Source organism: Petromyzon marinus, chromosome 71 (assembly GCF_048934315.1).
Source record: "Petromyzon marinus isolate PM22_M1 ecotype Great Lakes invasive population chromosome 71, UKy_Petmar_22M1.pri1.0, whole genome shotgun sequence".
NCBI classification, from domain to species: domain Eukaryota; kingdom Metazoa; phylum Chordata; class Hyperoartia; order Petromyzontiformes; family Petromyzontidae; genus Petromyzon; species Petromyzon marinus.
Genome location: NC_133737.1, coordinates 5,288,810 through 5,316,730, shown reverse-complemented (window position 1 = coordinate 5,316,730; position 27,921 = coordinate 5,288,810). Strand labels below are relative to the sequence as shown.

Below are 27,921 nucleotides of genomic sequence, written 5' to 3'. Positions count from 1 at the left end.
GGCTTGAGGTGTCTAGGCCCAGGCTAGGCCCAGGCTTGCGGTGGCTAGTCCCAGGCTAGGCCCAGGCTTGGGTTTGCTAGGCCCAGGCTAGGCCCAGGCTTGAGGCGGCTAGGCCCAGGCTTGGGGCGGCTAGGCCCAGGCTTGAGTCGGCTAGGCCCAGGCTAGGCCCAGGCTTGAGGTGGCTAGGCCCAGGCTAGGCCCAGGCTTGAGGTGGCTAGGCCCAGGCTTGAGGCGGCTAGGCCCAGGCTAGGCCCAGGCTTGGGGTGGCTAGGCCCAGGCTAGGCCCAGGCTTGAGGCGGCTAGGCCCAGGCTTGAGGCGGCTAGGCCCAGGCTAGGCCCAGGCTTGAGGCGGCTAGGCCCAGGCTAGGCCCAGGCTTGAGGTGGCTAGGCCCAGGCTTGAGGCGGCTAGGCCCAGGCTAGGCCCAGGCTTGGGGTGGCTAGGCCCAGGCTAGGCCCAGGCTTGAGGCGGCTAGGCCCAGGCTTGAGGCGGCTAGGCCCAGGCTAGGCCCAGGCTAGGCCCAGGCTTGGTGTTGCTAGGCCCAGGCTTGGGGTGGCTAGGCCCAGGCTTGAAGTGGCTAGGCCCAGGCTAGGCCCAGGCTTGAGGCGGCTCTGCCCAGGTTTGGTGCGGCTAAGCCCAGGCTTGGGGCGGCTAGGCTCAGGCTTGAGGCGGCTAGGCCCAGGCTTGAAGTGGCTAGGTCCAGGCTAGGCCCAGGCTTGAGGCGGCTAGGCCCAGGCTAGGCCCAGGCTTGAGGTGGCTAGGCCCAGGCTTGAGGCGGCTAGGCCCAGGCTAGGCCCAGGCTTGGGGTGGCTAGGCCCAGGCTAGGCCCAGGCTTGAGGCGGCTAGGCCCAGGCTTGAGGCGGCTAGGCCCAGGCTAGGCCCAGGCTTGAGGTGGCTAGGCCCAGGCTTGAGGCGGCTAGGCCCAGGCTTGGTGCGGCTAGGTCCAGGCTTGAGGTGGCTAGGCCCAGGCTAGGCCCAGGCTTGGGGTGGCTAGGCCCAGGCTTGAGGTGGCTAGGCCCAGGCTTGAGGTGGCTAGGCCCAGGCTAGGCCCAGGCTTGGAGCGGCGAGGTCCAGGCTTGAGGCGGCTAGGCCCAGGCTAGGCCCAGGCTTGAAGCGGCTAGGCCCAGGCTAGGCCCAGGCTTGGGGCGGCTAGGACCAGGCTAGAGGCGGCTAGGCCCAGGCTAGGCTCAGGCTTGGGGAGGCTAGGCCCAGTCTTGAGGTGGCTAGGCCCAGGCTAGGCTCAGGCTTGAGGTGGCTAGGCCCAGGCTAGGCCCAGGCTTGGAGCGGCGAGGTCCAGGCTTGAGGCGGCTAGGCCCAGGCTATGCCCAGGCTTGGTGCGGCTAGGCCCAGGCTAGGCCCAGGCTTGGGGCGGCTAGGACCAGGCTAGAGGCGGCTAGGCCCAGGCTAGGCTCAGGCTTGGGGAGGCTAGGCCCAGTCTTGAGGTGGCTAGGCCCAGGCTAGGCCCAGGCTTGGGGCGACTAGGCCCAGGCTTGGGGCGGCTAGGCCCAGGCTTGGGGTGGCTAGGCTCAGGCTATGCCCAGGCTTGAGGCAGCTAGGCCCAGGCTTGGGGTGGCTAGGCCCAGGGTAGGCCCAGGCTTGAGGCGGCTAGGCCCAGGCTAGGCCCAGGCTTGAGGTGGCTAGGCCCAGGCTAGGCCCAGGCTTGGGGTGGCTAGGCCCAGGCTTGGGGCGGCTACGCCCAGGCTTGGGGTGGCTAGGCCTAGGCTAGGCCCAGGCTTGAGGTGGCTAGGCCCAGGTTTGAGGCGCCTAGGCCCAGGCTTGGGGCGGCTAGGCCCAGGTTTGGGGCGGATAGGCCCAGGTTATGCCCAGGCTTGAGGCGGCTAGGCCCAGGCTAGGCCCAGGCTTGGGTTGGCTAGGCCCAGGCTTGAGGCGGCTAGGCCCAGGCTTGGGGGGCTAGGCCCAGGCTAGGCCCAGGCTTGGGGTGGCTAGGCCCAGGCTAGGCCCAGGCTTGAGGCGGCTAGGCCCAGGCTTTAGGCGGCTAGGCCCAGGCTTGAGGCGGCTAGGCCCAGGCTAGGCCCAGGCTTGGGGTGGCTAGGCCCAGGCTAGGCCCAGGCTTGAGGCGGCTAGGCCCAGGCTTTAGGCGGCTAGGCCCAGGCTAGGCCCAGGCTTGAGGTGGCTAGGCCCAGGCTTGAGGCGGCTAGGCCCAGGCTATGCCCAGGCTTGGGCCTTAGCCTGGCCTGTGGTGTGTGGTGAGTGTGTGGTGAGTGTGTGGTGAGTGTGGAGTGTGTGTGGTGTGGTGTGTGTGGTGAGTGTGGTGAGTGTGTGTGGTGTGGTGTAGTGTGTGGTGAGTGAGTGTGGAGTGTGTGTGGTGTGGTGAGTGTGGTGAGTGTGGTGAGTGAGGTGTGTGTGGTGAGTGTGGTGAGTGTGGTGAGTGTGGTGTAGTGTGTGTGGTGAGGTGTGGTGTGTGGGGTGTGTGGGGTGTAGTGAGTGTGGTGTGGTGAGTGTGGTGAGTATGGTGAGTGTGGTGTGGTGAGTGTGGTGAGTACGGTGAGTACGGTGAGTGTGGTGTAGTGTGTGGTGTGGCGTAGTGTGGTGTGTGTGGTGTAGTGTGGTGAGTGTGTGGTGAGTGTGGTGTAGTGTGGTGTGGTGAGTGTGGTGGTGGTGGTGAGTGTGGTGGTGAGTGTGGTGTAGTGTGTGGTGAGTGAGTGTGGTGTAGTGTGGTGTGTGTGGTGTAGTGTGGTGGTGAGTGTGGTGTAGTTTAGTGTGTGGTGAGTGTGGTGAGTGTGGTGGTGGTGGTGAGTGTGGTGGTGAGTGTGGTGTAGTGTGTGGTGAGTGAGTGAGTGTGGTGTGGTGAGTGTGGTGAGGTGTGGTGTGTGTGGTGTGTGGGGTGTGGTGTGTGTGGTGAGTGTGGTGAGTGTGTGTAGTGTTGTGTGGTGAGTGTGGTGAGTGGTGAGTGTGGTGAGTGTGTGGTGAGTGTGGTGTAGTGTGGTGTGTTGTGGTGTAGTGTGGTGAGTGTGGTGAGTGTGTGGTGAGTGTGGTGTAGTGTGGTGAGTGTGGTGAGTGAGTGTGGTGAGTGTGGTGTAGTGTGGTGTAGTGTGGTGAGTGTGTGGTGAGTGTGTGGTGAGTGTGGTGTGGTGAGTGTGGTGAGTGTGGTGAGTGTGGTGTAGTGTGGTGAGTGTGTGGTGAGTGTGTGGTGAGTGTGGTGTGGTGAGTGTGGTGAGTGTGTGTAGTGTTGTGTGGTGAGTGTGGTGTAGTGTGGTGAGTGTGTGGTGAGTGTGTGGTGAGTGTGGTGTGGTGAGTGTGGTGAGGTGTGGTGAGTGTGGTGTGATGTGTGTGGTGAGTGTGTGGTGAGTGTGTGGTGAGTGTGGTGTAGTGTGGTGTAGTGTGGTGAGTGTGGTGAGTGTGTGTGGTGTGGTGTAGTGTGTGGTGAGTGAGTGTGGAGTGTGTGTGGTGTGGTGAGTGTGGTGAGTGTGGTGTGTGTGGTGTGTGTGGTGAGTGTGGTGAGGTGTGGTGTAGTGTGTGTGGTGTGCGTGGTGGTGAGTGGTGAGTGTGGTGGTGGTGGTGAGTGTGGTGGTGAGTGTGGTGTAGTGTGGTGTGGTGAGTGTGGTGAGTGTGGTGTGGTGAGTGTGGTGAGTGGTGAGTGTGGTGAGTGTGTATGGTGAGTGTGGTGTAGTGTGGTGAGTGTGGTGAGTGTGGTGTAGTGTGGTGAGTGTGTGGTGAGTGTGGTGTAGTGTGGTGTAGTGTGGTGTAGTGTGGTGAGTGTGGTGTAGTGTGGTGAATGTGGTGAGTGTGGTGTGGTGAGTGTGGTGTGGTGAGTGTGGTGAGTGTGGTGAGTGTGGTGTAGTGTGGTGTAGTGTGGTGAGTGTGGTGAGTACGGTGAGTGTGGTGTGGTGAGTGTGGTGAGTGTGGTGAGTGTGGTGTAGTGTGGTGAGTGTGGTGAGTGTGGTGAGGTGTGGTGTAGTGTGGTGTAGTGTGGTGAGTGTGGTGAGTGTGGTGAGTGTGGTGTGGTGAGTGTGGTGTAGTGTGGTGAGTGTGGTGAGTGTGGTGAGTGAGTGTGGTGAGTGTGGTGTAGTGTGGTGAGTGTGGTGAGTGTAGTGTGGTGAGTGTGGCGTGGTGGTGCAGTGTTGGTGGTGTAGTTGGAGTTGCTGGGACCGTCCCTACAGATCTGTAAGCCTGAGCTAGGCCCAGGCTTGGGGTGGCTAGGCCCTGGCTAGGCCCAGGCTTGGGGTGGCTAGGCCCAGGCCTGAGGCGGCTAGGCCCAGGCTAGGCCCAGGCTTGAGGCGGCTAGGCCCAGGCTTGAGGCGGCTAGGCCCAGGCTTGGGGTGGCTAGGCCCAGGCTAGGCCCAGGCTTGGGTTGGCTAGGCCCAGGCTTGAGGCGGCTAGGCCCAGGCTTGAGGCGGCTAGGCCCAGGCTTGAGGCGGCTAGGCCCAGGCTTGAGGTGGCTAGGCCCAGGCTTGAGGTGGCTAGGCCCAGGCTTGGTGTGGCTAGGCCCAGGCTTAAAGTGGCTAGGCCCAGGCTTAAAGTGGCTAGGCCCAGGCTAGGCCCAGGCTTGAGGCGGCTAGGCCCAGGCTAGGTCCAGGCTTGAGGCGGCTAGGCCCAGGCTAGGCCCAGGCTTGAGGTGGCTAGGCCCAGGCTAGGCCCAGGCTTGGAGCGGCTAGGTCCAGGCTTGAGGCGGCTAGGCCCAGGCTAGGCCCAGGCTTGAGGCGGCTAGCCCCAGGCTTGGTGCGGCTAGGCCCAGGCTAGGCCCAGGCTTGGGGTGGCTAGGCCCAGGCTAGGCCCAGGCTTGAGATGGCTAGGCCCAGGCTAGGCCCAGGCTTGGGTTGGCTAGGCCCAGGCTAGGCCCAGGCTTGAGGCGGCTAGGCCCAGGCTTGAGGCGGCTTCACCCAAGCTTGGTGCGGCTAGGCCCAGGCTTAAAGTGGCTAGGCCCAAGCTTAAAGTGGCTAGGCCCAGGCTAGGCCCAGGCTTGAGGCGGCTAGGCCCAGGCTAGGTCCAGGCTTGAGGCGGCTAGGCCCAGGCTAGGCCCAGGCTTGGGGTGGCTAGGCCCAGGCTTGGAGCGGCTAGGTCCAGGCTTGAGGCGGCTAGGCCCAGGCTAGGCCCATGCTTGAGGCGGCTAGGCCCTGGCTAGGCCCAGGCTTGGTGCGGCTAGGCCCAGGCTAGGCCCAGGCTTGGGGCGGCTAGGACCAGGCTAGAGGCGGCTAGGCCCAGGCTAGGTCCAGACTTGAGGTGGCTAGGCCCAGGCTAGGCCCAGGCTTGGTGCAGCTAGGCCCAGGCTAGGCCCAGGCTTGGTGCGGCTAGGCCCAGGCTAGACCCAGGCTTGGGGCGGCTAGGCCCAGGCTTGGGGTGGCTAGGCCCAGGTTTGGGGTGGCTAGGCCCAGGCTTGGGGTGGCTAGGCCCAGGCTTGGGGTGGCTAGGCCCAGGCTTGGGACGGCTAGGCCAAGGCTAGGCCCACGCTTGAGGTGGCTAGGCCCAGGCTTGGTGCGGCTAGGCCCAGGCTAGGCCCAGGCTTGAGGTGGCTAGGCCCAGGCTTGAGGCGGCTAGGCCCAGGCTTGAGGCGGCTAGGCCCAGGCTTGTGGTGGCTAGGCCCAGGCTAGGCCCAGGCTTTGGGTGGCAAGGCCCAGGCTTGTGGTGGCTAGGCCCAGGCTTGAGGTGGCTAGGCCCAGGCTTGGGGTGGCTAGGCCCAGGCTTGGGGTGGATAGGCCCAGGCTTGTGGTGGCTAGGCCCAGGCTAGGCCCAGGCTTGAGGTGGCTAGGCCCAGGCTTGGGCTGGCTAGGCCCAGACTTGAGGTGGCTAGGCCCAGGCTTGAGGTGGCTAGGCCCAGGCTTGTGGTGGCTAGGCCCAGGCTAGGCCCAGGCTTGAGGTGGCTAGGCCCAGGCTTGGGGTGGCTAGGCCCAGGCTAGGCCCAGGCTTGTGGTGGCTAGGCCCAGGCTTGAGGTGGCTAGGCCCAGGCTTGGGGTGGCTAGGCCCAGGCTTGTGGTGGCTAGGCCCAGGCTAGGCCCAGGCTTGAGGTGGCTAGGCCCAGGCTTGTGGTGGCTAGGCTCAGGCTAGGCCCAGGCTTGTGGTGGCTAGGCCCAGGCTAGGGGTGGCTAGGCCCAGGCTAGGCCCAGGCTTGAGGCGGCTAGGCCCAGGCTTTTGTGGGTGAGTGAGTGGCTGAGTGAGTGAGCGAGTAGGTGAGTGGGTGGGTGAGTGAGTGGGTGAGTGAGTGAGTGGGTGAGTGGATGGATGAGTGAGTGTGTGAGTGAGTGAGTGGGTGAGTGGGTGGGTGAGTGAGTGACTGAGTGAGTGGGTGAGTATCTGAGTGAGTGACTGAGTGAGTGTCTGAGTGAGTGTCTGAGTGACTGAGTGAATGAGTGAGTGTCTGAGTGACTGAGTGAGTGATTGGGTGAGTGAGTGACTGAGTGAGTGTCTGAGTGACTGAGTGATTGTCTGAGTGACTGACTGACCCAGCGTCCGCCTCTCACCCTCTCCTCACCCACCGCTAGACCCCGGACCTCGTCTCTAACCCCCACATCGTAGACCTCCTGTCTGGCCGCCTGTTCCCCCGCTGCTCCGTCATCGTGACCTGCGACCCCGCCACGGCACGGAGCCTCTTCCGCCACGTCCGACGTTTCGCCCACGTCCGCCCGGGCCTCTCGCAGGAGGCCGCCGCTGCCCTCCTCCGGGAATACTTTGGTGGCGATGGTGGTGGTGGTGATGGTGGTGGTGGTGGTGGTGATGGTGGTGGTGGTGGTGATGGTGATGGTGACGTGGACTCGCTCCTCTCCCGCCTCTCCTCCGACGGCACCGCCCGTCCGCCGTCACCGCCGCCGTGGGTGGACGCGATGGCCCTGCTCCACCTGGCGGTGCTGCGGGGCGCCGGAGAGGCCCCTTGGGCCCCTTGGGCCTCTTGGGCCCCTTGGGCCTCGTCGGCGAGACTCTACGGAGCGCTGGCCCGGCACCTCGCCTCCACCGCCTCCACCTCCTCCGCCTCCGCCGCCTCCGCCGCCTCCCCCGCCGCCTCCACCGCCTCCTCCTCCACCACCGCCTCGGAGTCCCCCCGGGCCGCCGAGCGTCTCCTCGACCGCCTGGGGGCCCTGGCTCTGCTCCCCGGGGCCGCCGGGGCCGGGGCCGGGGCCGGGGCCGGGCCGGCGGCCCTGGCCCCGGGGTTCGACGCCGGCGAGCTCGGCCGCGCCGGCGTCGACGCCGGCCGGGCCGTCGCCTCGGGCCTGCTGGCGAGGCTTCGGCCCCGGGGCGGTGGAGGCGGAGGAGGTGGAGGAGGAGGGCCCGAGGCTTCGTCGCTGTTGGGGCAGCCGCGGCGGCGGTTTGCCTTCGCCCACCGGCGCCTCGCCGAGTTCCTGGCCGGCCGGGCCGTCGCTCGGCGGATCGTGGCGGAGGCTGCCGGCGGCAAGGCCGGCGGCAAGGCCGGCGGCAAGGCCGGCGGCAAGGCGGTGGAGGCGGTGGAGGCGGTGGAGGCGGTGGAGGCGGTGGAGGGGGAGGCGGTGGTGGAGGAGGACCACGTGGGCGAATTTCTCCGGAGGCTGGAGGGTAGCAACTGTGGAGGAGGAGGTGGAGGAGGTGGAGGTGGACGAGGTGGAGGAGGTGGAGGAGGTGGACGAGGTGGAGGTCGCCCCGGAGCTTCCGGCCTCCGCGTGGCCCTGGACCACTCCTCGGCACTCCTCTTTGCCGTCGAGTTCGCCCGGCAGCAGCGCAAGGAGGAGGACGAGGAGGTGAAGGAGGAGGTGAAGGAGGTGGTGAAGGTGGTGAAGGAGGGGGTGAAGGAGGAGGTGAAGGAGGAGGTGAAGGAGGAGGTGAAGGAGGCGAAGGAGGAGGTGAAGGAGGAGGCGGTGGTGGCGGTGGGAATCCTCGACCGGATCGCCAAGGCCATGTCCAGGAGCCGCGTGAAGACGCGGCGAGGAGGTGGAGGAGGTGGAGGAGGTGAAGGAGGTGGAGGAGGTGGAGGAGGAGGTGGAGGAAGAGGTGGAGGAGTAGGAGGAGGAGCTGGAGGAGGTGGAGCTGGAGGAGGAGGTGGAGGAGGAGATGGAGGAGGTGGAGGAGGAGGAGGAGGAGGAGCCATAGGAGGAGGAGCTGGAGGAGCTCACCACCACCTGGACGAGGTGGACGAGGAGGTGGACGAGGAGGTGGACGAGGAGGAGTTTGAGGCGGAGTTTTTCTACGAGCGTCAGGCTGTGCTAGAACTGGCGGCGAACGTCGCCCGAACGTCGGGTTCCGACGTTGCGGGGACGTCGCTGGGGGCGTCCCTGGCACGCCTGATGGACGGGGAGGAGCTGGAGGTTTGCCGGTGGCACATCGTGGGAGATCAAGGTGGGGATGGTCAGTCAGTCAGTCAGTGAGTGAGTCAGTCGCTCAGTCAGTCACTCAGTCACTCAGTCAGTCACTCAGTCAGTGAGTCAGTCAGTCAGTGAGTCACTCAGTCAGTCACTCAGTCAGTTAGTGAGTTAATCAGTCATTCAGTCACTCAGTCAGTGAGTCACTCAGTGAGTTACTCAGTCAGTCAGTCGCTCAGTCAGTCACTCAGTCACTCAGTGAGTTACTCAGTCACTCAGTCAGTCACTCAGTCACTCAGTCAGTCAGTCAGTCAGTCACTCAGTCAGTCACTCAGTCAGTCAGTCACTCAGTCAGTCAGTCAGTGAGTGAGTCAGTCAGTCAGTGAGTCAGTCAGTCACTCAGTCAGTTAGTGAGTTAATCAGTCATTCAGTCAGTTAGTGAGTTAATCAGTCATTCAGTCACTCAGTCAGTGAGTCACTCAGTCAGTCACTCAGTCAGTCAGTCACTCAGTCAGTCAGTCACTCAGTCAGTCAGTCAGTTAGTCAGTCAGTGAGTCAGTCAGTCAGTCACTCAGTGAGTTACTCAGTCAGTCAGTCAGTCGCTCAGTCAGTCACTCAGTCACTCAGTGAGTTACTCAGTCACTCACTCAGTCAGTCACTCAGACACGCACTCAGACACTCAGACACTCACTCAGACACTCAGTCACTCACTCACTCAGACACTCAGACACTCAGACACTCACTCACTCAGACACTCACTCAGACACTCACTCAGCCACTCAGTCACTCACTCAGTCACTCATTCAGTCACTCAGTCACTCACTCAGACACTCAGTCACTCAGACACTCAGTCACTCAGACACTAACTCATTCACTCAGTCACTCAGTCACTCAGTCAGTCACTCAGTCACTCAGTCAGTCAGTCACTCAGTCAGTCACTCAGTCAGTCAGTGAGTTACTCAGTCAGTCACTCAGTCAGTGAGTCAGTCAGTCGCTCAGTCAGTCAGTCAGTCAGTTAGTCAGTCAGTCAGTGAGTCAGTCAGTCAGTGAGTCAGTCAGTCAGTCAGTCAGTCAGTCACTCAGTCAGTCAGTCACTCAGTCAAACCACTCAGTCACTCAGTCACTCAGTCAGTCACTCAGTCAGTGAGTCAGTCAGTCAGTCACTCAGTCAGTCAGTGAGTCAGTCAGTCATTCAGTCAGTCACTCAGTCAGTCAGTGAGTTAATCAGTCAGTCACTCAGTCAGTCAGTGAGTCAGTCAGTCAGTCAGTGAGTTACTCAGTCAGTCAGTCAGTCAGTCACTCAGTCAGTCACTCAGTCAGTCAGTGAGTTACTCAGTCAGTCACTCAGTCAGTGAGTCAGTCAAACCACTCAGTCAGTCAGTCACTCAGTCAGTGAGTCAGTCAGTCACTCAGTCAGTCAGTCACTCAGTCAGTGAGTCAGTCAGTCAGTCACTCAGTCACTCAGTCAGTGAGTTAGTCAGTCATTCAGTCACTCAGTCAGTCAGTCAGTGAGTTACTCAGTCAGTCAGTCAGTCGCTCAGTCAATCAGTCACTCAATCACTCAGTCACTCGCTCAGTCACTCAGTCAGTCACTCAGTCAGTCAGTCACTCAGTCGGTCGGTCGGTCAGTTAGTCACTCAGTCAGTCACACACTCAGTCAGTCACTTTGTCAGTCATTCACTCAGTCGCTCGGTTACTATATCACTCACTCACTGAGTCAACCACTCAGACATTCAGTCACTCACTCACCCACTCACTCACCCACCCACCCACTCACTCACCCACTCACTCACTCACCCACCCACTCACTCACTCACCCACTCACTCACTCACTCACCCACTCACCCACTCACTCACCCACTCACTCACTCACCCACCCACTCACTGACCCACTCACTCACCCACTCACCCACTCACTCACTCACCCATTCACCCACTCACTCACCCACTCACTCACTCACCCACTCACCCACTTACTCACCCACCCACTCACTCATCCACCCACTCACTCACCCACTCACCCACCCACTCACTCACCCACTCACTCACCCACCCACTCACTCTCCTACCCCACTGCTCCTGATTCCGATTCTTCAGGTGAAGGTGCAGCTGGTGGACCAGCTGGTGGACCAGCTGGTGGACCAGCTGGTGGACCAGCTGGTGGACTCCTCCAACCCTCTCCCCAGCTCTATCTACTGCTGGACTGCTCCGAGATCTCCCTCCGCTGCCTGTCCTCCGTCACGCTCCGCCTGGGAGCTGTCACGGAGGTGGACGAAGCGGGAGGAGGTGGAGGAGGTGGAGGAGGTGGAGGAGGTGGAGGTGGAGAAGGTGGAGGAGGTGGAGGTGGATCAGGGGGTGGTGGAGCAGCTGGTGGATCAGGTGGTGGAGCAGGGGTTGGATCAGCTGGTGGAGCTGGAGGAGGAGGTGGTGGTGGAGCAGGTGGTGGAGAAGCTGGTGATGGAGCTGGAGGTGGTGGAGCTGGAGCTGGAGCTGGTGGAGCAGCTGGTGGATCAGCTGGAGGTGGAGCTGGAGGTGGAGCTGGAGGTGGAGCTGGTGGAGCAGCTGGGACCGCCGACCGGAGTCTCAAGGCGCTGGCGAGGGTTCTGGGCGAGTGCCCGAATCTCCGATTGGAGATCAGCGATGACGATGACGGAGCTGTTGGTGGAGCTGGTGGTGGAGCTGGTGGTGGTGGAGCTGGAGGAGGTGGAGCTGGAGGAGGTGGAGGTGGAGGAGGTTTGATGGAGACGCTGCTGACGGACGAGGTGTGGAGAGCGTTGAGGTCACTCCGCGTCCAGGGCCTGAGTGGCGTTGGCTTGGCCGAGAGATCTGCAGGTCGCATGGCAGGGCTGAAGGATTTGACGGTGGTCAGTGGGAGAGGTGGGTGGGTGGGTGGGTGAGTGGGTGAGTGGGTGGGTGAGTGGGTGAGTGAGTGAGTGAGTGATTGAGTGGGTTAGTTAGTGGGTGGGTGAGTGAGTGGGTGGGTGAGTGAGTGAGTGGGTGGGTGGGTGAGTGGGTGGGTGGGTGAGTGGGTGGGTGAATGAGTGGGTGGGTGGGTGGGTGAGTGGGTAGGTGGGTGAGTGAGTGGGTGAGTGAGTGAGTGAGGGAGTGGGTTAGTGGGTGGATGGGTGAGTGAGTGGGTGAGTGGGTGAGTGGGTGGGTGGGTGGGTGAGTGAGTGGGTGAGTGAGTGGGTGAGTGGGTGAGTGGGTGGGTGGGTGGGTGGGTGAGTGAGTGGGTGGGTGAGTGAGTGAGTGGGTGAGTGAGTGAGTGAGTGGGTGGGTGAGTGGGTGGGTGGGTGGGTGAGTGGGTGAGTGGGTGAGTGAGTGAGTGGGTGGGTGGGTGGGTGAGTGGGTGGGTGAGTGAGTGGGTGGGTGGGTGAGTGAGTGAGTGAGTGGGTGGGTGGGTGAGTGGGTGGGTGAGTGGGTGAGTGGGTGGGTGAGTGAGTGAGGGAGTGGGTTATTTGGTGGATGGGTGAGTGAATGAGTAGGTGGGTGGGTGGGTGAGTGGGTGAGTGGGTGGGTGAGTGAGTGGGTGGGTGGGTGAGTGAGTGAGTGAGTGGGTGGGTGGGTGAGTGGGTGGGTGAGTGGGTGAGTGGGTGGGTGAGTGAGTGAGGGAGTGGGTTATTTGGTGGATGGGTGAGTGAATGAGTAGGTGGGTGGGTGGGTGAGTGGGTGGGTGGGTGGGTGAGTGAGTGAGTGAGTGGGTGAGTGAGTGGGTGGGTGAGTGAGTGAGTGAGTGGGTGGGTGGGTGAGTGAATGAGTGGGTGGGTGAGTGGATGAGTGGGTGAGTGAGTGGGTGGGTGGGTGGGTGAGTGGGTGGGTGGGTGAGTGGGTGGGTGGGTGAGTGAGTGGGTGGGTGGGTGGGTGAGTGGGTGGGTGAGTGGGTGGGTGAGTGGGTGAGTGGGTGGGTGGGTGAGTGGCTGAGTGAGTGACTGAGTGAGTGACTGAGTGACTGACTGAGTGAGTGACTGAGTGAGTGACTGAGTGAGTGACTGAGTGAGTGACTGAGTGAGTGACTGACTGACTGACTAACTGACTAACTGACTCACTGACTGACTAACTGACTGACTGACTAACTGACTAACTGACTAACTGACTAACTAACTGACTCACTGACTGACTGACTGACTCCCTGACACCCCTCCCCTCCCACCCCTACCCCACAGCCACCCTGTGTGGCCCCTTCGCCGTTCCTCTGCTGGAGGGGTTGGTGGAGCACGGTGGGATGGAGCGGCTGAGCGTTGAGCGAGTCTCGCTGCTCACTCTGCCGGACTCCTTCTGGGCCCTGACGCCTCGCCTGAGGGCCCTGAGGCTTCGCGAGGCCTCGCTGGGCCCCGCCCAGCTCCTCGGCGTCGGTGAGGGGGTCGCGGGGGTCGCGGGGGTCGCGGGGGTCGCGGGGGTCGCGGGGGTCGCGGGGGTCGCGGGGGTCGCGGGGGTCGCGGGGGTCGCGGGGGTCGCGGGGGTCGCGGGGGTCGCGGGGTCGGGCTCTCCTTGAGACGTGTTGAGCGGGGGCGGAGGGGTGTGGCTTAATATTCATGAGGGGGTGTGGATCTTAATATCCGTGAGGGGGTGTGGCTTAGTATTCATGAAGGGGTGTGGCTTAGTATTCATGAAGGGGTGTGGCTTAGTATTCATGAGGGGGTGTGGCTTAGTATTCATGGGGGGGGGGGGGGGTGTGGTTTAGTATTCATGAGGGGTGTGGCTTAGTATTCATGAGGGGGTGTGGCTTAATATTCGTGAGGGGGTGTGGCTTAATATCCTCGAGGGGGTGTGGCTTAATATTCACGAGGGGGTGTGGCTTAATATCCATGAGTAGGGTGTGGCTTTTATATTCGTGAGGGGGTGTGGCTTAGTATTCATGAGGGGAGTGACTTAGTATTCATGAGGGGGGGGTGTCTTAATATTCACGATGGGGTGTGGCTTAGTATTCATGAGGGGAGTGGCTTAATATTCACGAGGGGGTGTGGCTTAGTATTCATGAGGGGAGTGGCTTAGTATTCACGAGGGGGTGTGGCTTAATATTCACGAGGGGGTGTGGCTTAGTATTCATGAGGGGAGTTGCTTCATATCCGCGAGGGGGGTGTGGCTTAATATTCACGAGGGGGTGTGGCTTGATATCCGCGAGGGGGGTGTGGCTTAGTATTTATGAGGGGAGTGGCTTGATATCCGCGAGGGGGGTGTGGCTTAATATTCACGAGGGGGCGTGGCTTAGTATTCATGAGGGGAGTGGCTTGATATCCGCGAGGGGGTGTGGCTTAATATCCATGAGGGGGTGTGGCTTTATATTCGTAAGGGGGTGTGGCTTAGTATTCACGTGGGGGTGTGGCTTAACATTTATGAGGGGGAGTGACTTAATATTCACGATGGGTTGTGTTGTAATATTCACGATGGGGTGTGGCTTAATGAGTCATGAGGGGGTGTGGCTTATTGAGTCATGATGGGGGTGTGGCTTAACATTCATGATGGGGTGTGTCTTAATGAGTCGTGAGGGGGTGTGGCTTAATGAGTAATGAGGGGGTGTGGCTTAATATTCACGAGGAGGTGTGCCTTATGAGTCATGAGGGGGGTGTGGCTTAATAGTCATGAGGGGGGTGTGGCTTAATATTCATGAGGGGGTGTGGCTTAATATTCATGAGGGGGTGTGTCTTAATGGGCGTGGGGGAGGTGTGTTAATATTCACGTGGGGGTGTGGCTTCATATTCATGAGGGGGTGTGTCTTAATATTCGCGTGGGGGGGTGTGGCTTAATATTCACGAGGGGGTGTGGCTTAATTTTCACGAGGGGGTGTGGCTTAATTTTCACGAGGGGGTGTGGCTTAATATTCACGAGGGGGTATGGCTTAATATTCACGAGGGGGTGTGGCTTAATATTCACGAGGGGGTGTGGCTTAATGAGTCATGAGATGGGGTGTGGCTTATTGAGTCATGAGGGGGGTGTGGCTTAATGAGTCATGAGGGGGTGTGTCTTGATATTCACGAGGGGGTGTGTCTTAATATTCATGAGGGGTGTATCTTAATATTCACGTGGGGGTGTGTCTTAATATTCACGAGGGGGTGTGTCTTAATATTCATGAGGGTGTGTCTTGATATTCATAAGGTGTGTGTCTTAATATTCACGAGGGGGTGTGGCTTGATATTAACGAGGGGGTGTGTCTTAATATTCACGAGGGGTGTGTCTTAATATTCACGTGGGGGTGTGTCTTAATATTCACGAGGGGGTGTGTCTTAATATTCACGAGGGGGTGTGTCTTAATATTCACGAGGGGGTGTGTCTTAATATTCATGAGGTGTGTGTCTTAATATTCACGAGGGGGTGTGTCTTAATATTCACGAGGGGGTGTGTCTTAATATTCACGAGGGGTGTGTCTTAATATTCACGTGGGGGTGTGTCTTAATATTCACGAGGGGGGGTGTCTTAATATTCACGAGGTGGGGTGTGGCTTAATGAGTCATGAGATGGGGTGTGGCTTATTGAGTCATGGGGGGGGGTGTGGCTTAATGAGTCATGAGATTGGGGTGTGGCTTAATGAGTCATGAGGGGGGTGTGGCTTAATGAGTCATGAGGGGGTGCGTATTAATATTCACGAGGGGGTGTGGCTTAATGAGTCATGAGATGGGGTGTGTCTTAATATTAACGAGGGGGTGTGTCTTAATATTCACGAGGGGGGTGTGTCTTAATATTCACGAGGGGGTGTGTCTTAATATTCACGTGGGGGGGGTGTCTTAATATTCACGAGGGGGTGTGTCTTAATATTCACGAGGGGGTGTGTGTCTTAATATTCATGAGGGGGTGTGTCTTAATATTCACGAGGGGGTGTGTCTTAATATTCACGAGGGGTGTGTCTTAATATTCACGAGGGGGTGTGTGTCTTAATATTCACGAGGGGGGTGTGGCTTAATGAGTCATGAGGGGTGTGTCTTAATATTCACGAGGGGGGTGTGGCTTAATGAGTCATGAGGGGTGTGTCTTAATATTCACGAGGTGGGTGTGGCTTAATGAGTCATGAGGGGGTGTGTCTTAATATTCACGAGGGGGGTGTGGCTTAATGAGTCATGAGGGGTGTGTCTTAATGTTCACGAGGGGGGTGTGGCTTAATGAGTCATGAGGGGGTGTGTCTTAATATTCACGTGGGGGGTGTGGCTTAATGAGTCATGAGATGGGGTGTGGCTTATTGAGTCATGGGGGGGTGTGGCTTAATGAGTCATGAGATGGGGGTGTGGCTTAATGAGTCATGAGATGGGGGTGTGGCTTAATGAGTCATGAGGGGGGTGTGTCTTAATATTCATGAGGGGTGTGTCTTAATATTCACGTAGAGGGTGTGTCTTAATATTCATGAGGGGTGTGGCTTAATATTCACGAGGGGGGCGTGTCTTAATATTCATGAGGTGTGTGTGTGTGTGTGTTAATAATTGAAGCTTCTCTCTCCCCCCAGCCAAGGCTTTGGCCACGTGGCCCAGCCTGACTGAGCTGGACCTGTCCGGTAACCACCTGACGCACGAGGCGACTGACCGCCTGATGCACTGCCTCAGCCGCCCGCAGGCAGCCGGCCTGCAGACACTCCGGCTGCAGTGCTGCCAGTTGACTGGACGGGATGGGTGGTCACTCGGTGAGACGCTGTGGGTGTGGGTGTGTGGGTGGGTGGGTGGGGTGGGTGGGTGGTGTGTGGTGTGTGTGTGGGTGGTGGTGGTGTGTGTGGTGTGTGTGGGTGGTGTGTGGGTGGTCACTCGGTGAGACGCTGTGGTGTGGGTGGGTGGGTGGGTGGGTGGTGTGGGTGGGTGGTGTGTGTGTGTGGTGAGTGTGGTGTGTGTGTGGGTGGTGTGTGTGGGTGTGTGGTGTGTGTGGGTGGTCACTCGGTGAGACGCTGTGGTGTGTGTGGTGTGTGTGTGTGTGGTGGTGTGGGTGTGGTGGTGTGTGGGTGTGGGTGTGTGTGGTGTGGGTGGGTGGGTGGTTGGTAACTCGGTGAGACGCTGTGGGTGTGGTGGTGGTGTGGTGGTGGTGTGGGTGGTGTGGGTGGTCACTCGGTGAGACGCTGTGGGTGTGGTGTGTGGTGTGGGTGGTGTGTGGTGTGGGTGTGGTGTGTGTGGTGTGTGTGTGGTGTGGGTGTGTGTGGTGTGTGGTGTGTGTGTGGTGTGTGTGGTGTGTGTGTGTGGTGTGTGTGTGTGGTGTGTGTGTGGTGTGGGTGTGGTGTGTGGTGGGTGGGTGTGTGGGTGGTCACTCGGTGAGACGCTGTGGGTGGTGGTGTGTGGGTTGGGTGGTGTGTGTGGGTTGGTGTGTGTGTGGGTGGTCACTCGGTGAGACGCTGTGGGTGTGGTGTGTGGTGTGGGTGGTGTGTGGTGTGGGTGTGGTGTGTGTGGTGTGTGTGTGGTGTGGGTGTGGTGTGTGGTGGGTGGGTGTGTGGGTGGTCACTCGGTGAGACGCTGTGGGTGGTGGTGTGTGGGTTGGGTGGTGTGGGTGTGGGTGGTCACTCGGTGAGACGCTGTGGTGTGTGGTGGTGTGGGTTGGTTGTGGTGTGGGTGTGGTGGTGTGTGTGGTGTGTGTGGGTGGTCACTCGGTGAGACACTGTGGGTGGTGTGTGGTGTGTGTGGTGTGTGGGTGGTGTGGGTGGTGTGGGTGGGTGGTCACTCGGTGAGACGCTGTGGTGTGGTGGTGGTGGTGTGGGTGGTGTGGGTGGTGGTGTGTGGTGGTGGTGTGGGTGGTGTGTGTGTGGGTGGTCACTCGGTGAGACGCTGTGGGTGGTGGTGTGTGGGTTGGGTGGTGTGTGTGGGTTGGTGTGTGTGGTGGTGTGGGTGGTTGTGGTGTGGGTGTGGGTGGTGTGTAGTGTGTGTGTGGTGTGTGTGTGTGTGTTTGGGTGTGTGTGGGTGGTCACTCGGTGAGACGCTGTGGGTGGTGGTGTGTGGTGTGGGTGTGGTGTGTGGTGGTGTGTGGTGTGTGTGGTGGTGTGTGGTGTGTGTGGGTGGTGTGTGGTGGTGTGTGGTGTGTGTGGTGGTGTGGGTGGGTGGTGTGTGTGGGTGGTCACTCGGTGAGACGCTGTGGTGTGGTGGTGTGTGGTGTGGGTGGTCACTCGGTGAGACGCTGTGGGTGGTGGTGGTGTGTGTGGGTGGTGGTGTGTGTGGGTGGTGTGTGTGGGTGTGTGTGTGGTGTGGTGTGGGTGGGTGTGGTGTTTGGGTGGTGTGTGTGGTGTGGGTGGTGGTGTGTGTGGTGTGGGTGGGTGGTGGTGTGGGTGGTGGTGTGTGTGGTGTGGGTGGTGGTGTGTGTGGGTGGTGGTGGTGTGGGTGGTGGTGTGTGTGGTGTGTGGGTGGTGTGGGTGGGTGGGTGGGTGGGTGTGCGTGGTCACTCGGTGAGACGCTGTGGTGTGGGTGGTGGTGTGGGTGGTGTGGGTGGTGGTGGTGTGTGGGTGGTGGTGTGGGTGGTCACTCGGTGAGACGCTGTGGGTGTGGTGGTGGTGTGGGTGGTGTGGGTGGTGGTGTGTGTGTGGTGTGTGTGTGGTGTGTGTGTGTGGTGTGTGTGTGTGTGGTGTGTGTGTGTGGTGTGTGTGGTGTGTGTGTGTGGTGTGTGTGTGTGGTGTGTGTGTGGTGTGTGTGTGGTGTGTGTGTGTGGTGTGTGTGGTGTGTGTGGTGTGTGTGTGTGTGTGTGTGTGTGTGTGTGTGTGTGTGTGTGGTGTGTGTGTGGTGTGTGTGGTGTGTGTGGTGTGTGTGTGTGGTGAGTGTGTGTGTGGTGTGTAGTGTGTGTGTGGTGTGTGTGTGTGTGGTGTGTGTGTGTGTGTGTGGTGTGTATGTGGTGTGTGTGTTGTGTGTGTGTGTGTGGTGTGTGTGGTGTGTGTGGTGTGTGTGTGGTGTGTGTGTGTGGTGTGTGTGTGTGGTGTGTGTGTGTGTGTGGTGTGTGTGGTGTGTGTGTGTGGTGTGTGTGTGTGGTGTGTGTGTGTGGTGTGTGTGGTGTGTGTGTGTGTGGTGTGTGTGTGGTGTGTGTGTGTGGTGTGTGTGGTGTGTGTGTGTGTGTGGTGTGTGTGGTGTGTGTGTGTGGTGTGTGTGTGTGGTGTGTGTGTGTGTGTGTGTGGTGTGTGTGTGTGTGGTGTGTATGTGGTGTGTGTGTGTGGTGTGTGTGTGGTGTGTGTGTGTGGTGTGTATGTGGTGTGTGTGTGGTGTGTGTGTGTGGTGTGTATGTGGTGTGTGTGTGGTGTGTGTGTGTGGTGTGTGGGTGTGTGGTGTGTAGTGTGGTGTGTGTGGTGTGTGTGTGGTGTGTATGTGGTGTGTGTGTGGTGTGTGTGTGTGGTGTGTGTGTGGTGTGTGTGTGTGTGGTGTGTGTGTGTGGTGTGTAGTGTGTGTGTGTGTGTGTGTGTGTGGTGTGTGTGTGTGGTGTGTGTGTGGTGTGTGTGGTGTGTGTGTGTGGTGTGTGTGTGGTGTGTGTGTGTGGTGTGTGTGTGTGTGTGTGGTGTGTGTGTGTGGTGTGTGTGGTGTGTGTGGTGTGTGTGTGTGGTGTGTGTGTGGTGTGTGTGTGTGGTGTGTATGTGGTGTGTGTGTGGTGTGTGTGTGTGGTGTGTGTGGTGTGTGTAGTGTGTGTGGTGTGTGTGGTGTGTGTGTGGTGTGTGTGGTGTGTGTGTGGTGTGTGTGTGTGTGTGGTGTGGGTGTGGTGTGTGGTGTGTGTGTGTGTGTGGGTGGTGTGTGTGGTGTGTGTGTGGTGTGTGTGGTGTGTGTGTGTGGTGTGTGGGTGTGTGTGGGTGTGTGTGTGGTGTGTGTGTGTGGTGTGTGTGTGTGTGGTGTGTGTGTGTGGTGTGTGTGGTGTGTGTGTGGTGTGTGTGTGGTGTGTGTGTGGTGTGTGTGTGGTGTGTGTGTGTGTGTGGTGTGTGGTGTGTGTGTGGTGTGTGTGTGTGGTGTGTGTGGTGTGTGGTGTGTGTGTGTGTGGGTGGTGTGTGTGTGTGTGTTGTGTGTGTGTGGTGTGTGTGGTGTGTGGTGTGTGTGGTGTGTGTGTGGGTGTGTGGTGTGTGTGGTGTGTGGTGTGGTGTGGTGTGTGTGTGGGTGTCTGTGTGTGTCTGTGGGTGTCTGTGTGGGTGTATGTGTGGGTGTCTGTGGGTGTGTCTGTGTGTGTGTGTGTGTGATGATGATGATACTCCTACTGATGATGATGATACTACTACTGATGATGATGATGATACTACTGATGATGATACTACTACTGATGATGATGATGATACTACTACTGATGATGATGATACTACTACTGATGATGATGATACTACTACTGATGATGATGATACTACTACTGATGATGATGATGATACTACTGATGATGATGATACTACTGATGATGATGCTACTACTGATGATGATGATGATGATTTTGTTTCATCCCAAAGCGTCATCTTTCGCGACTTTGACTTCCTTGCGAGAGTTGGACTTGTCATTCAACATTGAGCTGGGAGGTGATGGTGGAGGTGATGGTGGAGGTGATGGTGGAGGTGATGGTGGACTCTGTGGGCGCCTCTCACAGCTAAAGTCGCTGCGTGTACTTAGACTGGCACGGTGCAACCTCTCACTTGAGGATATCAAGATGCTGGGTGAGTGGGTGGGTGGGTGGGTGAGTGGGTGGGTGGGTGGGTGAGTGGGTGAGAGGGTGAGTGAGTGGGTGGGTGGGTGAGTGGGTAAGTGGGTGAGTGAGTGGGTGGGTGAGTGGGTGGGTGAGTGAGTGAGTGGGTGGGTGAGTGGGTGGGTGAGTGGGTGGGTGGGTGAGTGAGTGGGTGAGTGGGTGGGTGGGTGAGTGAGTGGATGGGTGATTGAGTGGGTGAGTGAATGGGTGAATGAGTGGATGATTGAGTGGGTGAGTGAGTGGGTGAGTGGGTGAGTGAGTGGGTGGGTGAGTGGGTGAGTGGGTGAGTGGGTGAGTGGGTGAGTGGGTGAGTGAGTGGGTGAGTGAGTGAGTGAGTGGGTGAGTGGGTGAGTGAGTGAGTGACTGAGTGAGTGAGTGGGTGAGTGAGTGAGTGGATGAGTGAGTGAGTGAATGGGTGAGTGAGTGGGTGAGTAAGTGAGTGGGTGAGTGAGTGGGTGAGTGGGTGAGTGGGTGGGTGAGTGGGTGGGTGAGTCAGTGAGTGAGTGGGTGAGTGAGTGGGTGAGTGGGTGAGTGGGTGGGTGAGTGAGTGAGTGAGTGGGTGAGTGAGTGGGTGAGTGGGTGAGTGAGTGGGTGAGTGGGTGAGTGGGTGAGTGGGTGGGTGAGTGAGTGAGTGGGTGAGTGAGTGGGTGAGTGGGTGAGTGGGTGGGTGAGTGAGTGAGTGAGTGGGTGAGTGAGTGGGTGAGTGAGTGAGTTGGTGAGTGAGTGAGTGGGTGAGTGAGTGAGTGGGTGAGTGAGTGAGTGAGTTGGTGAGTGAGTGAGTTGGTGAGTGAGTGAGTGGGTGAGTGAGTGAGTGGGTGAGTGGGTGAGTGAGTGACTGACTGAGTGACTGAGTGGGTGAGCGAGTGAGTGAGTGACTGAGTGGGTGAGTGACTAACTAAGTGACTGACTGCCTGACTGAGTGACTGACTGACTGTCTAAGTGACTAACTAAGTGACTAACTAAGTGACTGAGTGAGTGACTAACTAACTAAGTGACTGACTGACTAACTAACTGACTAACTGAGTGACTAAGTGACTGACTGTCCCACCAGCCCTCTGTGAGCTGCCCTCCCTGCGGCTCCTGGACCTGAGCTCCACGCTGGAGTGACTGAGCGAGTGATTGAGTGAGTGACTGAGTGAGTGAGTGAGTGACTGAGCGAGTGATTGAGTGAGTGACTGAGCGAGCGAGTGAGTGAGTGACTGACTGACTGACTAACTGACTGACTAACTAACTAACTACCACCCCCTCTAGCCCTCTGTGAGCTGCCCTCCCTGCGTCTCCTGGACCTGAGCTCCACGCCGGAGTGACTGAGTGACTGAGTGACTGCCTGACTAACTAAGTGACTAACTAAGTGACTAACTAACTAACTGTCTCTCCCACCAGCCCTCTGTGAGCTGCCCTCCCTGCGGCTCCTGGACCTGAGCTCCACGCTGGAGTGACTGAGTGACTGAGCGAGTGAGTGACTGAGTGAGTGATTGAGTGACTAACTAACTAACTACCTGACTAACTAAGTGACTAACTGACTGACTAACTAACTAACTACCACCCCCTCTAGCCCTCTGTGAGCTGCCCTCCCTGCGTCTCCTGGACCTGAGCTCCACGCTTAGTGACTGAGTGAGTGAGTGACTGACTGCCTGACTAACTAACTAACTGACTGACTAACTAAGTGACTAACTAACTGACTAACTAACTAACTACCTGACTAACTAAGTGACTAACTACTTCTCCCCTCTAGCCCTCTGTGAGCTGCCCTCCCTGCGTCTCCTGGACCTGAGCTCCACGCTGGAGTGACTGAGTGAGCGAGTGAGTGAGCGAGTGACTGAGTGACTGAGTGACTGACTGAGTGACTGACTGAGTGACTGACTGACTGAGTGAGTGAGCGAGTGACTGAGTGAGCGAGTGACTAACTAACTGACTAACTATCTCCCCCTCTAGCCCTCTGTGAGCTGCCCTCCCTGCGGCTCCTGGACCTGAGCTCCACGCCGGAGTAACTGACTGACTGAGTGACTGACTAACTAACTGACTACCTAACTAACTAACTGACTAACTAACTAACTAATTGACTAACTACCTGACTAACTAAGTGGCTAACTAACTGACTGCCTGACTAACTAAGTGAGTGACTGACTGAGTGAGTGACTGACTAACTAACTGACTAACTAACTAACTATCTCTCCCCCTCTAGCCCTCTGTGAGCTGCCCTCCCTGCGTCTCCTGGACCTGAGCTCCACGCTTGAGTAACTGAGTGACTGAGCGACTGAGTGACTGCCTGACTAAGTGACTAGCTAACTGACTAACTAAGTGACTAACTAACTGACTAACTAACTACCTGACTAACTAACTAACTGACTAACTAAGTGACTAACTAAGTGACTAACTACCACCCCCTCTAGCCCTCTGTGAGCTGCCCTCCCTGCGTCTCCTGGACCTGAGCTCCACGCTGGAGCGAGTGAGTGACTGAGTGAGCGAGTGAGTGAGTGACTGAGTGAGTGACTGAGTGACTAACTAACTACCTGACTAACTGACTGACTAACTAACTAACTAACTGACTAACTAAGTGACTAACTAAGTGACTAACTAACTCTCCCTCTAGCCCGCTGTGATCTGCCCTCCCTGCGTCTCCTGGACCTGAGCTCCACGCTGGAGTGACTGAGTGACTGAGTGACTGAGCGAGTGAGTGACTGAGTGACTGAGTGACTGAGCGAGTGAGTGACTGAGTGACTGAGTGACTGCCTGACTGACTAACTAAGTGACTAACTAACTGACTAACTAAGTGACTAACTAAGTGACTAACTGTCTCCCCCTCTAGCCCTCTGTGAGCTGCCCTCCCTGCGGCTCCTGGACCTGAGCTCCACGCTGGAGCGAGCGAGCGAGTGACTGACTGAGTGACTGACTGAGTGACTGAGTGACTGCCTGACTAACTAAGTGACTAACTAACTGACTGACTAACTAAGTGACTAACTATCTCCCCCTCTAGCCCTCTGTGAGCTGCCCTCCCTGCGTCTCCTGGACCTGAGCTCCACGCTGGAGTAACTGAGTGACTGAGTGACTGAGTGAGTGAGTGAGTGACTGAGTGACTGAGTGACTGAGTGACTGACTGAGTGACTGACTGAGTGACTGAGTGACTGACTGAGTGACTGAGTGACTGCCTAACTAACTAACTATCTCCCCCTCTAGCCCTCTGTGAGCTGCCCTCCCTGCGTCTCCTGGACCTGAGCTCCACGCTGGAGTGAGTGAGCGAGTGAGTGAGTGAGTGACTGAGTGACTGACTGAGTGACTAACTGAGTGACTGACTGACTGAGTGACTGAGTGACTAACTAAGTGACTGACTAACTAAGTGACTAACTATCTCCCCCTCTAGCCCTCTGTGAGCTGCCCTCCCTGCGGCTCCTGGACCTGAGCTCCACGCCGGCTCTGGGCGGCTATCTGCACCTCCTGGCCGGAGGGCCTCTCCTGGGCCCAGGGGCGGCCCTCCGCTCGCTGCTCCTGCGAGGCTGCGGCCTCGACGGCCGGGACCTCCGGCGACTCGGTGAGGGGCGGAAATACGCGGAAGCCGCCGGGCGGAAATCCGCGGAAGCCGCCGGGCGGAAATCCGCGGAAGCTCCCCCTCACCTCTCACCCACACCCCCCACCTCTCTCTCTCCCTCTGTATCTCCCGACCGACGGATCAGAAATCCGCGGAAGCCGCTGATCGGAAATCCGCGGAAGCCGCTGATCAGAAATCCGCGGAAGCTCCCCTCACCTCTCCCCCCCTCTCTCTCTCTCTCTCCCCGAATGTCTCCCGACCGACGGATCAGAAATCCGCGGAAGCCGCTGATCGGAAATCCGCGGAAGCCGCCGGGCGGAAATCCGCGGAAGCTCCCCCTCACCTATCACCCACACCGCCCACCTCTCTCTCTCTCTCTCCCCCTCTCTCTCCCTCTCTCTCTCTCCACCGCGTGTCTCTCGATCAACGAATCAGAAATCCGCGGAAGCCGCTGATCAGAAATCCCCGGAAGCCGCCGGGCGGAAATCCGCGGAAGCTCCCCCTCACCTCTCACCCACACCCCCCACCTCTCTCTCTCTCTCTCCCCCGAGTGTCTCCCGATCGACGGATCAGAAATCCGCGGAAGCCGCTGATCGGAAATCCGCGGAAGCCGCTGATCAAAAATCCGCGGAAGCCGCCGATCAGAAATCCGCGGAAGCTCCCCTAACCTCTCCCCCCTCTCTCTCTCTCTCTCCCCGCGTGTCTCCTGATGGATGGATCAGAAATCCGCGGAAGCCGCTGATCAGAAATCCGCGGAAGCTCCCCTAACCTCTCCCCCCCCTCTCTCTCCCCCCGCATGTCTCCTGATGGATGGATCAGAAATCCGCGGAAGCCGCTGATCAGAAATCCGCGGAAGCTCCCCTAACCTCTCCCCCCCTCTCTCTCTCTCTCCCCCGAGTGTCTCTCGATCGCCGGATCAGAAATCCGCGGAAGCCGCTGATCAGAAATCCGCGGAAGCCGCCGATCAGAAATCCGCGGAAGCTCCCCTAACCTCTCCCTCCTCTCTCTCCCCCCGCGTGTCTCCTGATGGATGGATCAGAAATCCTTGCAGGGTTGCTAAGTGACCTCAAGGAGCTGAGCCTGGAGGGAAATCCGCGGCTGGCCAAGGCCGACGTGAAGGCTCTCCAACTCCAGCTGTTGGACAAACCTTGAGCTCACTCAGTCACTCACTCAGTCAGTCAGTCAGTCACTCAGTCACTCACTCAGTCACTCACTCAGTCAGATACTTACTCACTCACTCAGTCAGTCACTCAGTCAGTCACTCGGTCAGTCACTCAGTCAGTCACTCAGTCAGTCAGTCACTCAGTCAGTCACTCAGTCAGTCACTCAGTCAGTCACTCAGTCACTCAGCCACTCACTCAGTCACTCAGTCACTCACTCAGTCACTCACTCAGTCACTCACTCACTCACTCAGTCAGTCACTCACTCAGTCACTCAGTCAGTCATTCAGTCACTCACTAACTCACTCAGTCACTCAGTCAGTCACTCAGTCACTCACTCACTCAGTCACTCACTCAGTCTGATACTTACTCACTCAGTCAGTCACTTACTCAGTCACTCAGTCAGTCACTTACTCAGTCACTCAGTCAGTCACTCACTCAGTCACTCAGTCAGTCACTCAGTCACTTACTCAGTCAGTCACTCAGTCACTCACTCAGTCACTCACTCAGTCACTCAGTCACTCAGTCAGTCAGTCAGTCACTCAGTCAGTCACTCAGTCAGTCACTCAGTCACTCACTCAGTCACTCACTCAGTCAGATACTTACTCACTCACTCAGTCAGTCACTCAGTCAGTCACTCGGTCAGTCACTCAGTCAGTCACTCAGTCAGTCAGTCACTCAGTCAGTCACTCACTCAGTCACTCAGTCAGTCACTCAGTCAGTCACTCAGTCAGTCAGTCACTCAGTCACTCACTCAGTCACTCAGTCACTCACTCAGTCACTCAGTCACTCAGTCAGTCACTCAGTCAGTCACTCACTCAGTCAGTCACTCAGTCAGTCACTCAGTCAGTCACTCAGCCACTCAGTCAGTCACTCACTCACTCAGTCACTCAGTCACTCACTCATTCAGTCACTCAGTCAGTCAGTCACTCAGTCGCTCAGTCAGTCACTCAGTCAGTCAGTCACTCACTCACTCAGTCACTCAGTCAGTCAATCACTCAGTCACTAAGTCACTCACTCAGTCAGTCACTCAGTCACTCAGTCACTCACTCACTCACTCAGTCACTCACTCAGTCACTCACTCAGTCACTCAGTCACTCACTCAGTCACTCACTCAGTCAGTCACTCAGTCAGTCACTCAGCCACTCAGTCACTCAGTCACTCACTCAGTCACTCACTCAGTCACTCACTCAGTCACTCACTCAGTCAGTCACTCAGTCAGTCATTCAGCCACTCAGTCAGTCAGTCACTCAGTCACTCAGTCACTCACTCAGTCACTCACTCAGTCACTCACTCAGTCAGTCACTCACTCACTCACTCACCCACTCACTCACCCACTCACCCACTCACTCACTCACCCACTCACTCACTCACTCACCCACTCACCCACCCACTCACCCACTCACTTACTCACCCACTCACTCACTCACTTTAATTTCGCTGTGTAACCTGTAGTGGTTTTGGGTTCTCGGTTGCTGTTTGTTGTGAATTTATTTCACGTCCATTTGGACGTTGGGTGGACGTTCGTTATTGGTGATGATGGTTTACTGCTTTTATCTTGCAAACAATCATTAACATTCAGGGCTGGTGGGTGGACGTTCGACTGACGTTCGTTGGACGTTCGATCAAGGTTCAATTAACGTCCAAATAACGTTCAAATAACTTTCCAATAACGGAATAACGTTCCAGTAACGTTCAACTAACGTTCGAATAACAGAATAACGTTCAAATATCGTTCGAGTAACGTTGGAATAATATTAAATGAACCTTCAATAACGTTCACATGAAGTTAAAATGACGTTCAAATAACGTTCCAATAACACGTTCAAATAACAACGTTCAATTAACGTTCAAATAACGTTCAAACAACGTTTAATTAACGTTCAAAGAACGTTCAAATAACGTTCAAATAAAGTTCAAAGAACGTTCAATTAACGTTCAAATAACATTCCAATAACGTTCAAACAACGTTCAAATAACGTTCAAACAATGTTCAAACAACGTTAAAATAACGTTCAAATAACATTCCAATAACGTTCAAATAACGTTCCAATAACGTACAAATAACGTTCAATTAACGTTCAAACAACGTTCAAATAACATTCCAATAACGTTCAAACAACGTTCCAATTAACGTTCAATTAACGTTCAATTAACGTTCAATTAACGTTCAAATAACGTTCAAATAACGTACAATTAACGTTCAATTAACGTTCAAAGAACGTTCAAATAACGTTCAAACAACGTTCAAACAACGTTCAAACAACGTTCAAATAACGTTCAAATAACGTTCCAATAACGTACAAATAACGTTCAATTAACGTTCAAACAACGTTCAAATAACATTCCAATAACGTTCAAACAACGTTCCAATAACGTTCAATTAACGTTCAATTAACGTTCAATTAACGTTCAAATAACGTTCAAATAACGTACAATTAACGTTCAATTAACGTTCAAAGAACGTTCAAATAACGTTCAAACAACGTTCAAACAACGTTCAAACAACGTTCAAATAACGTTCAAATAATGTTCCAATAACGTACAAATAACGTTCAATTAACGTTAAAACGTTCAAATAACATTCCAATAACGTTCAAACAACGTTCAATTAACGTTCAAACAACGTTCAAATAACGTTCAAATAACGTTCCAATAACGTTCAAACAACGTTCAATTAACGTTCAAATAACGTTCAAACAACGTTCAAACAACGTTCTAATAACGTTCCAATAACGTTCAAACAACGTTCAAACAACGTTCAAACAACGTTCAAACAACGTTCAAATAACGTTCAAATAACGTTCAAACAACGTTCAAACAACGTTCAAATAATGTTCCAATAACGTTCAAACAACGTTCAAACAACGTTCAATTAACGTTCAATTAACGTTCAAACAACGATCAATTAACGTTCAAACAACGTTCAAACAACGTTCAAATAACGTTCAAACAACGTTCAAATAATGCTCGATTCGCGTACCAAATGACGTTCGATTGACGTTCGAATAAAACGTCCGTCTGACGTCCGATCGACATCCCTGATTGTGCCACGTGTCGATTTACCGCTTATTTTTTTATATCGAGGTTGGGAGAGAAATTATCTTCAATAAAGGAAGTTGATTCTACACACAGAGAGATGTTGACTACCTCGCCTGGTCTACAGGTAGTCGTGGGTTCAATCCCCAGACACTGGGAGATGTTGACTACCTCGCCTGGTGTACAGGAGGTCGTGGGTTCAATCCCAGACACTGGGAGATGTTGACTACCTCGCCTGGTCTACAGGAGGTCGTGGGTTCCATCTCAGACACTGGGAGATGTTGACTACCTCGCCTGGTCTACAGGAGGTCGTGGGTTCCATCTCAGACACTGTGAGATGTTGACCACCTCGCCTGGTCTACAGGTAGTCGTGGGTTCAATCCCAGACACTGGAAGATGTTG

General features: G+C 56.7%; 1 protein-coding gene across 1 annotated transcript in view; it reads left to right on the top strand.

The window, feature by feature from the left end:
• LOC116937140 (uncharacterized) overlaps positions 1–27,608 on the top strand; it is a 106,954-nt gene extending 79,346 nt beyond the window's left edge. The window contains exons 5-11 of the mRNA XM_076055287.1: positions 6,436–8,254; positions 10,315–11,094; positions 12,381–12,569; positions 15,647–15,820; positions 19,565–19,765; positions 23,156–23,323; positions 24,360–27,608. Of these exons, the coding sequence (XP_075911402.1) occupies positions 6,436–8,254; positions 10,315–11,094; positions 12,381–12,569; positions 15,647–15,820; positions 19,565–19,765; positions 23,156–23,323; positions 24,360–24,472 (3,444 nt within the window). The 3' untranslated portion in view covers positions 24,473–27,608. The remainder of the gene's footprint in view (positions 1–6,435; positions 8,255–10,314; positions 11,095–12,380; positions 12,570–15,646; positions 15,821–19,564; positions 19,766–23,155; positions 23,324–24,359) is intronic.
• The last annotated feature ends 313 nt before the right edge of the window (positions 27,609–27,921 follow it).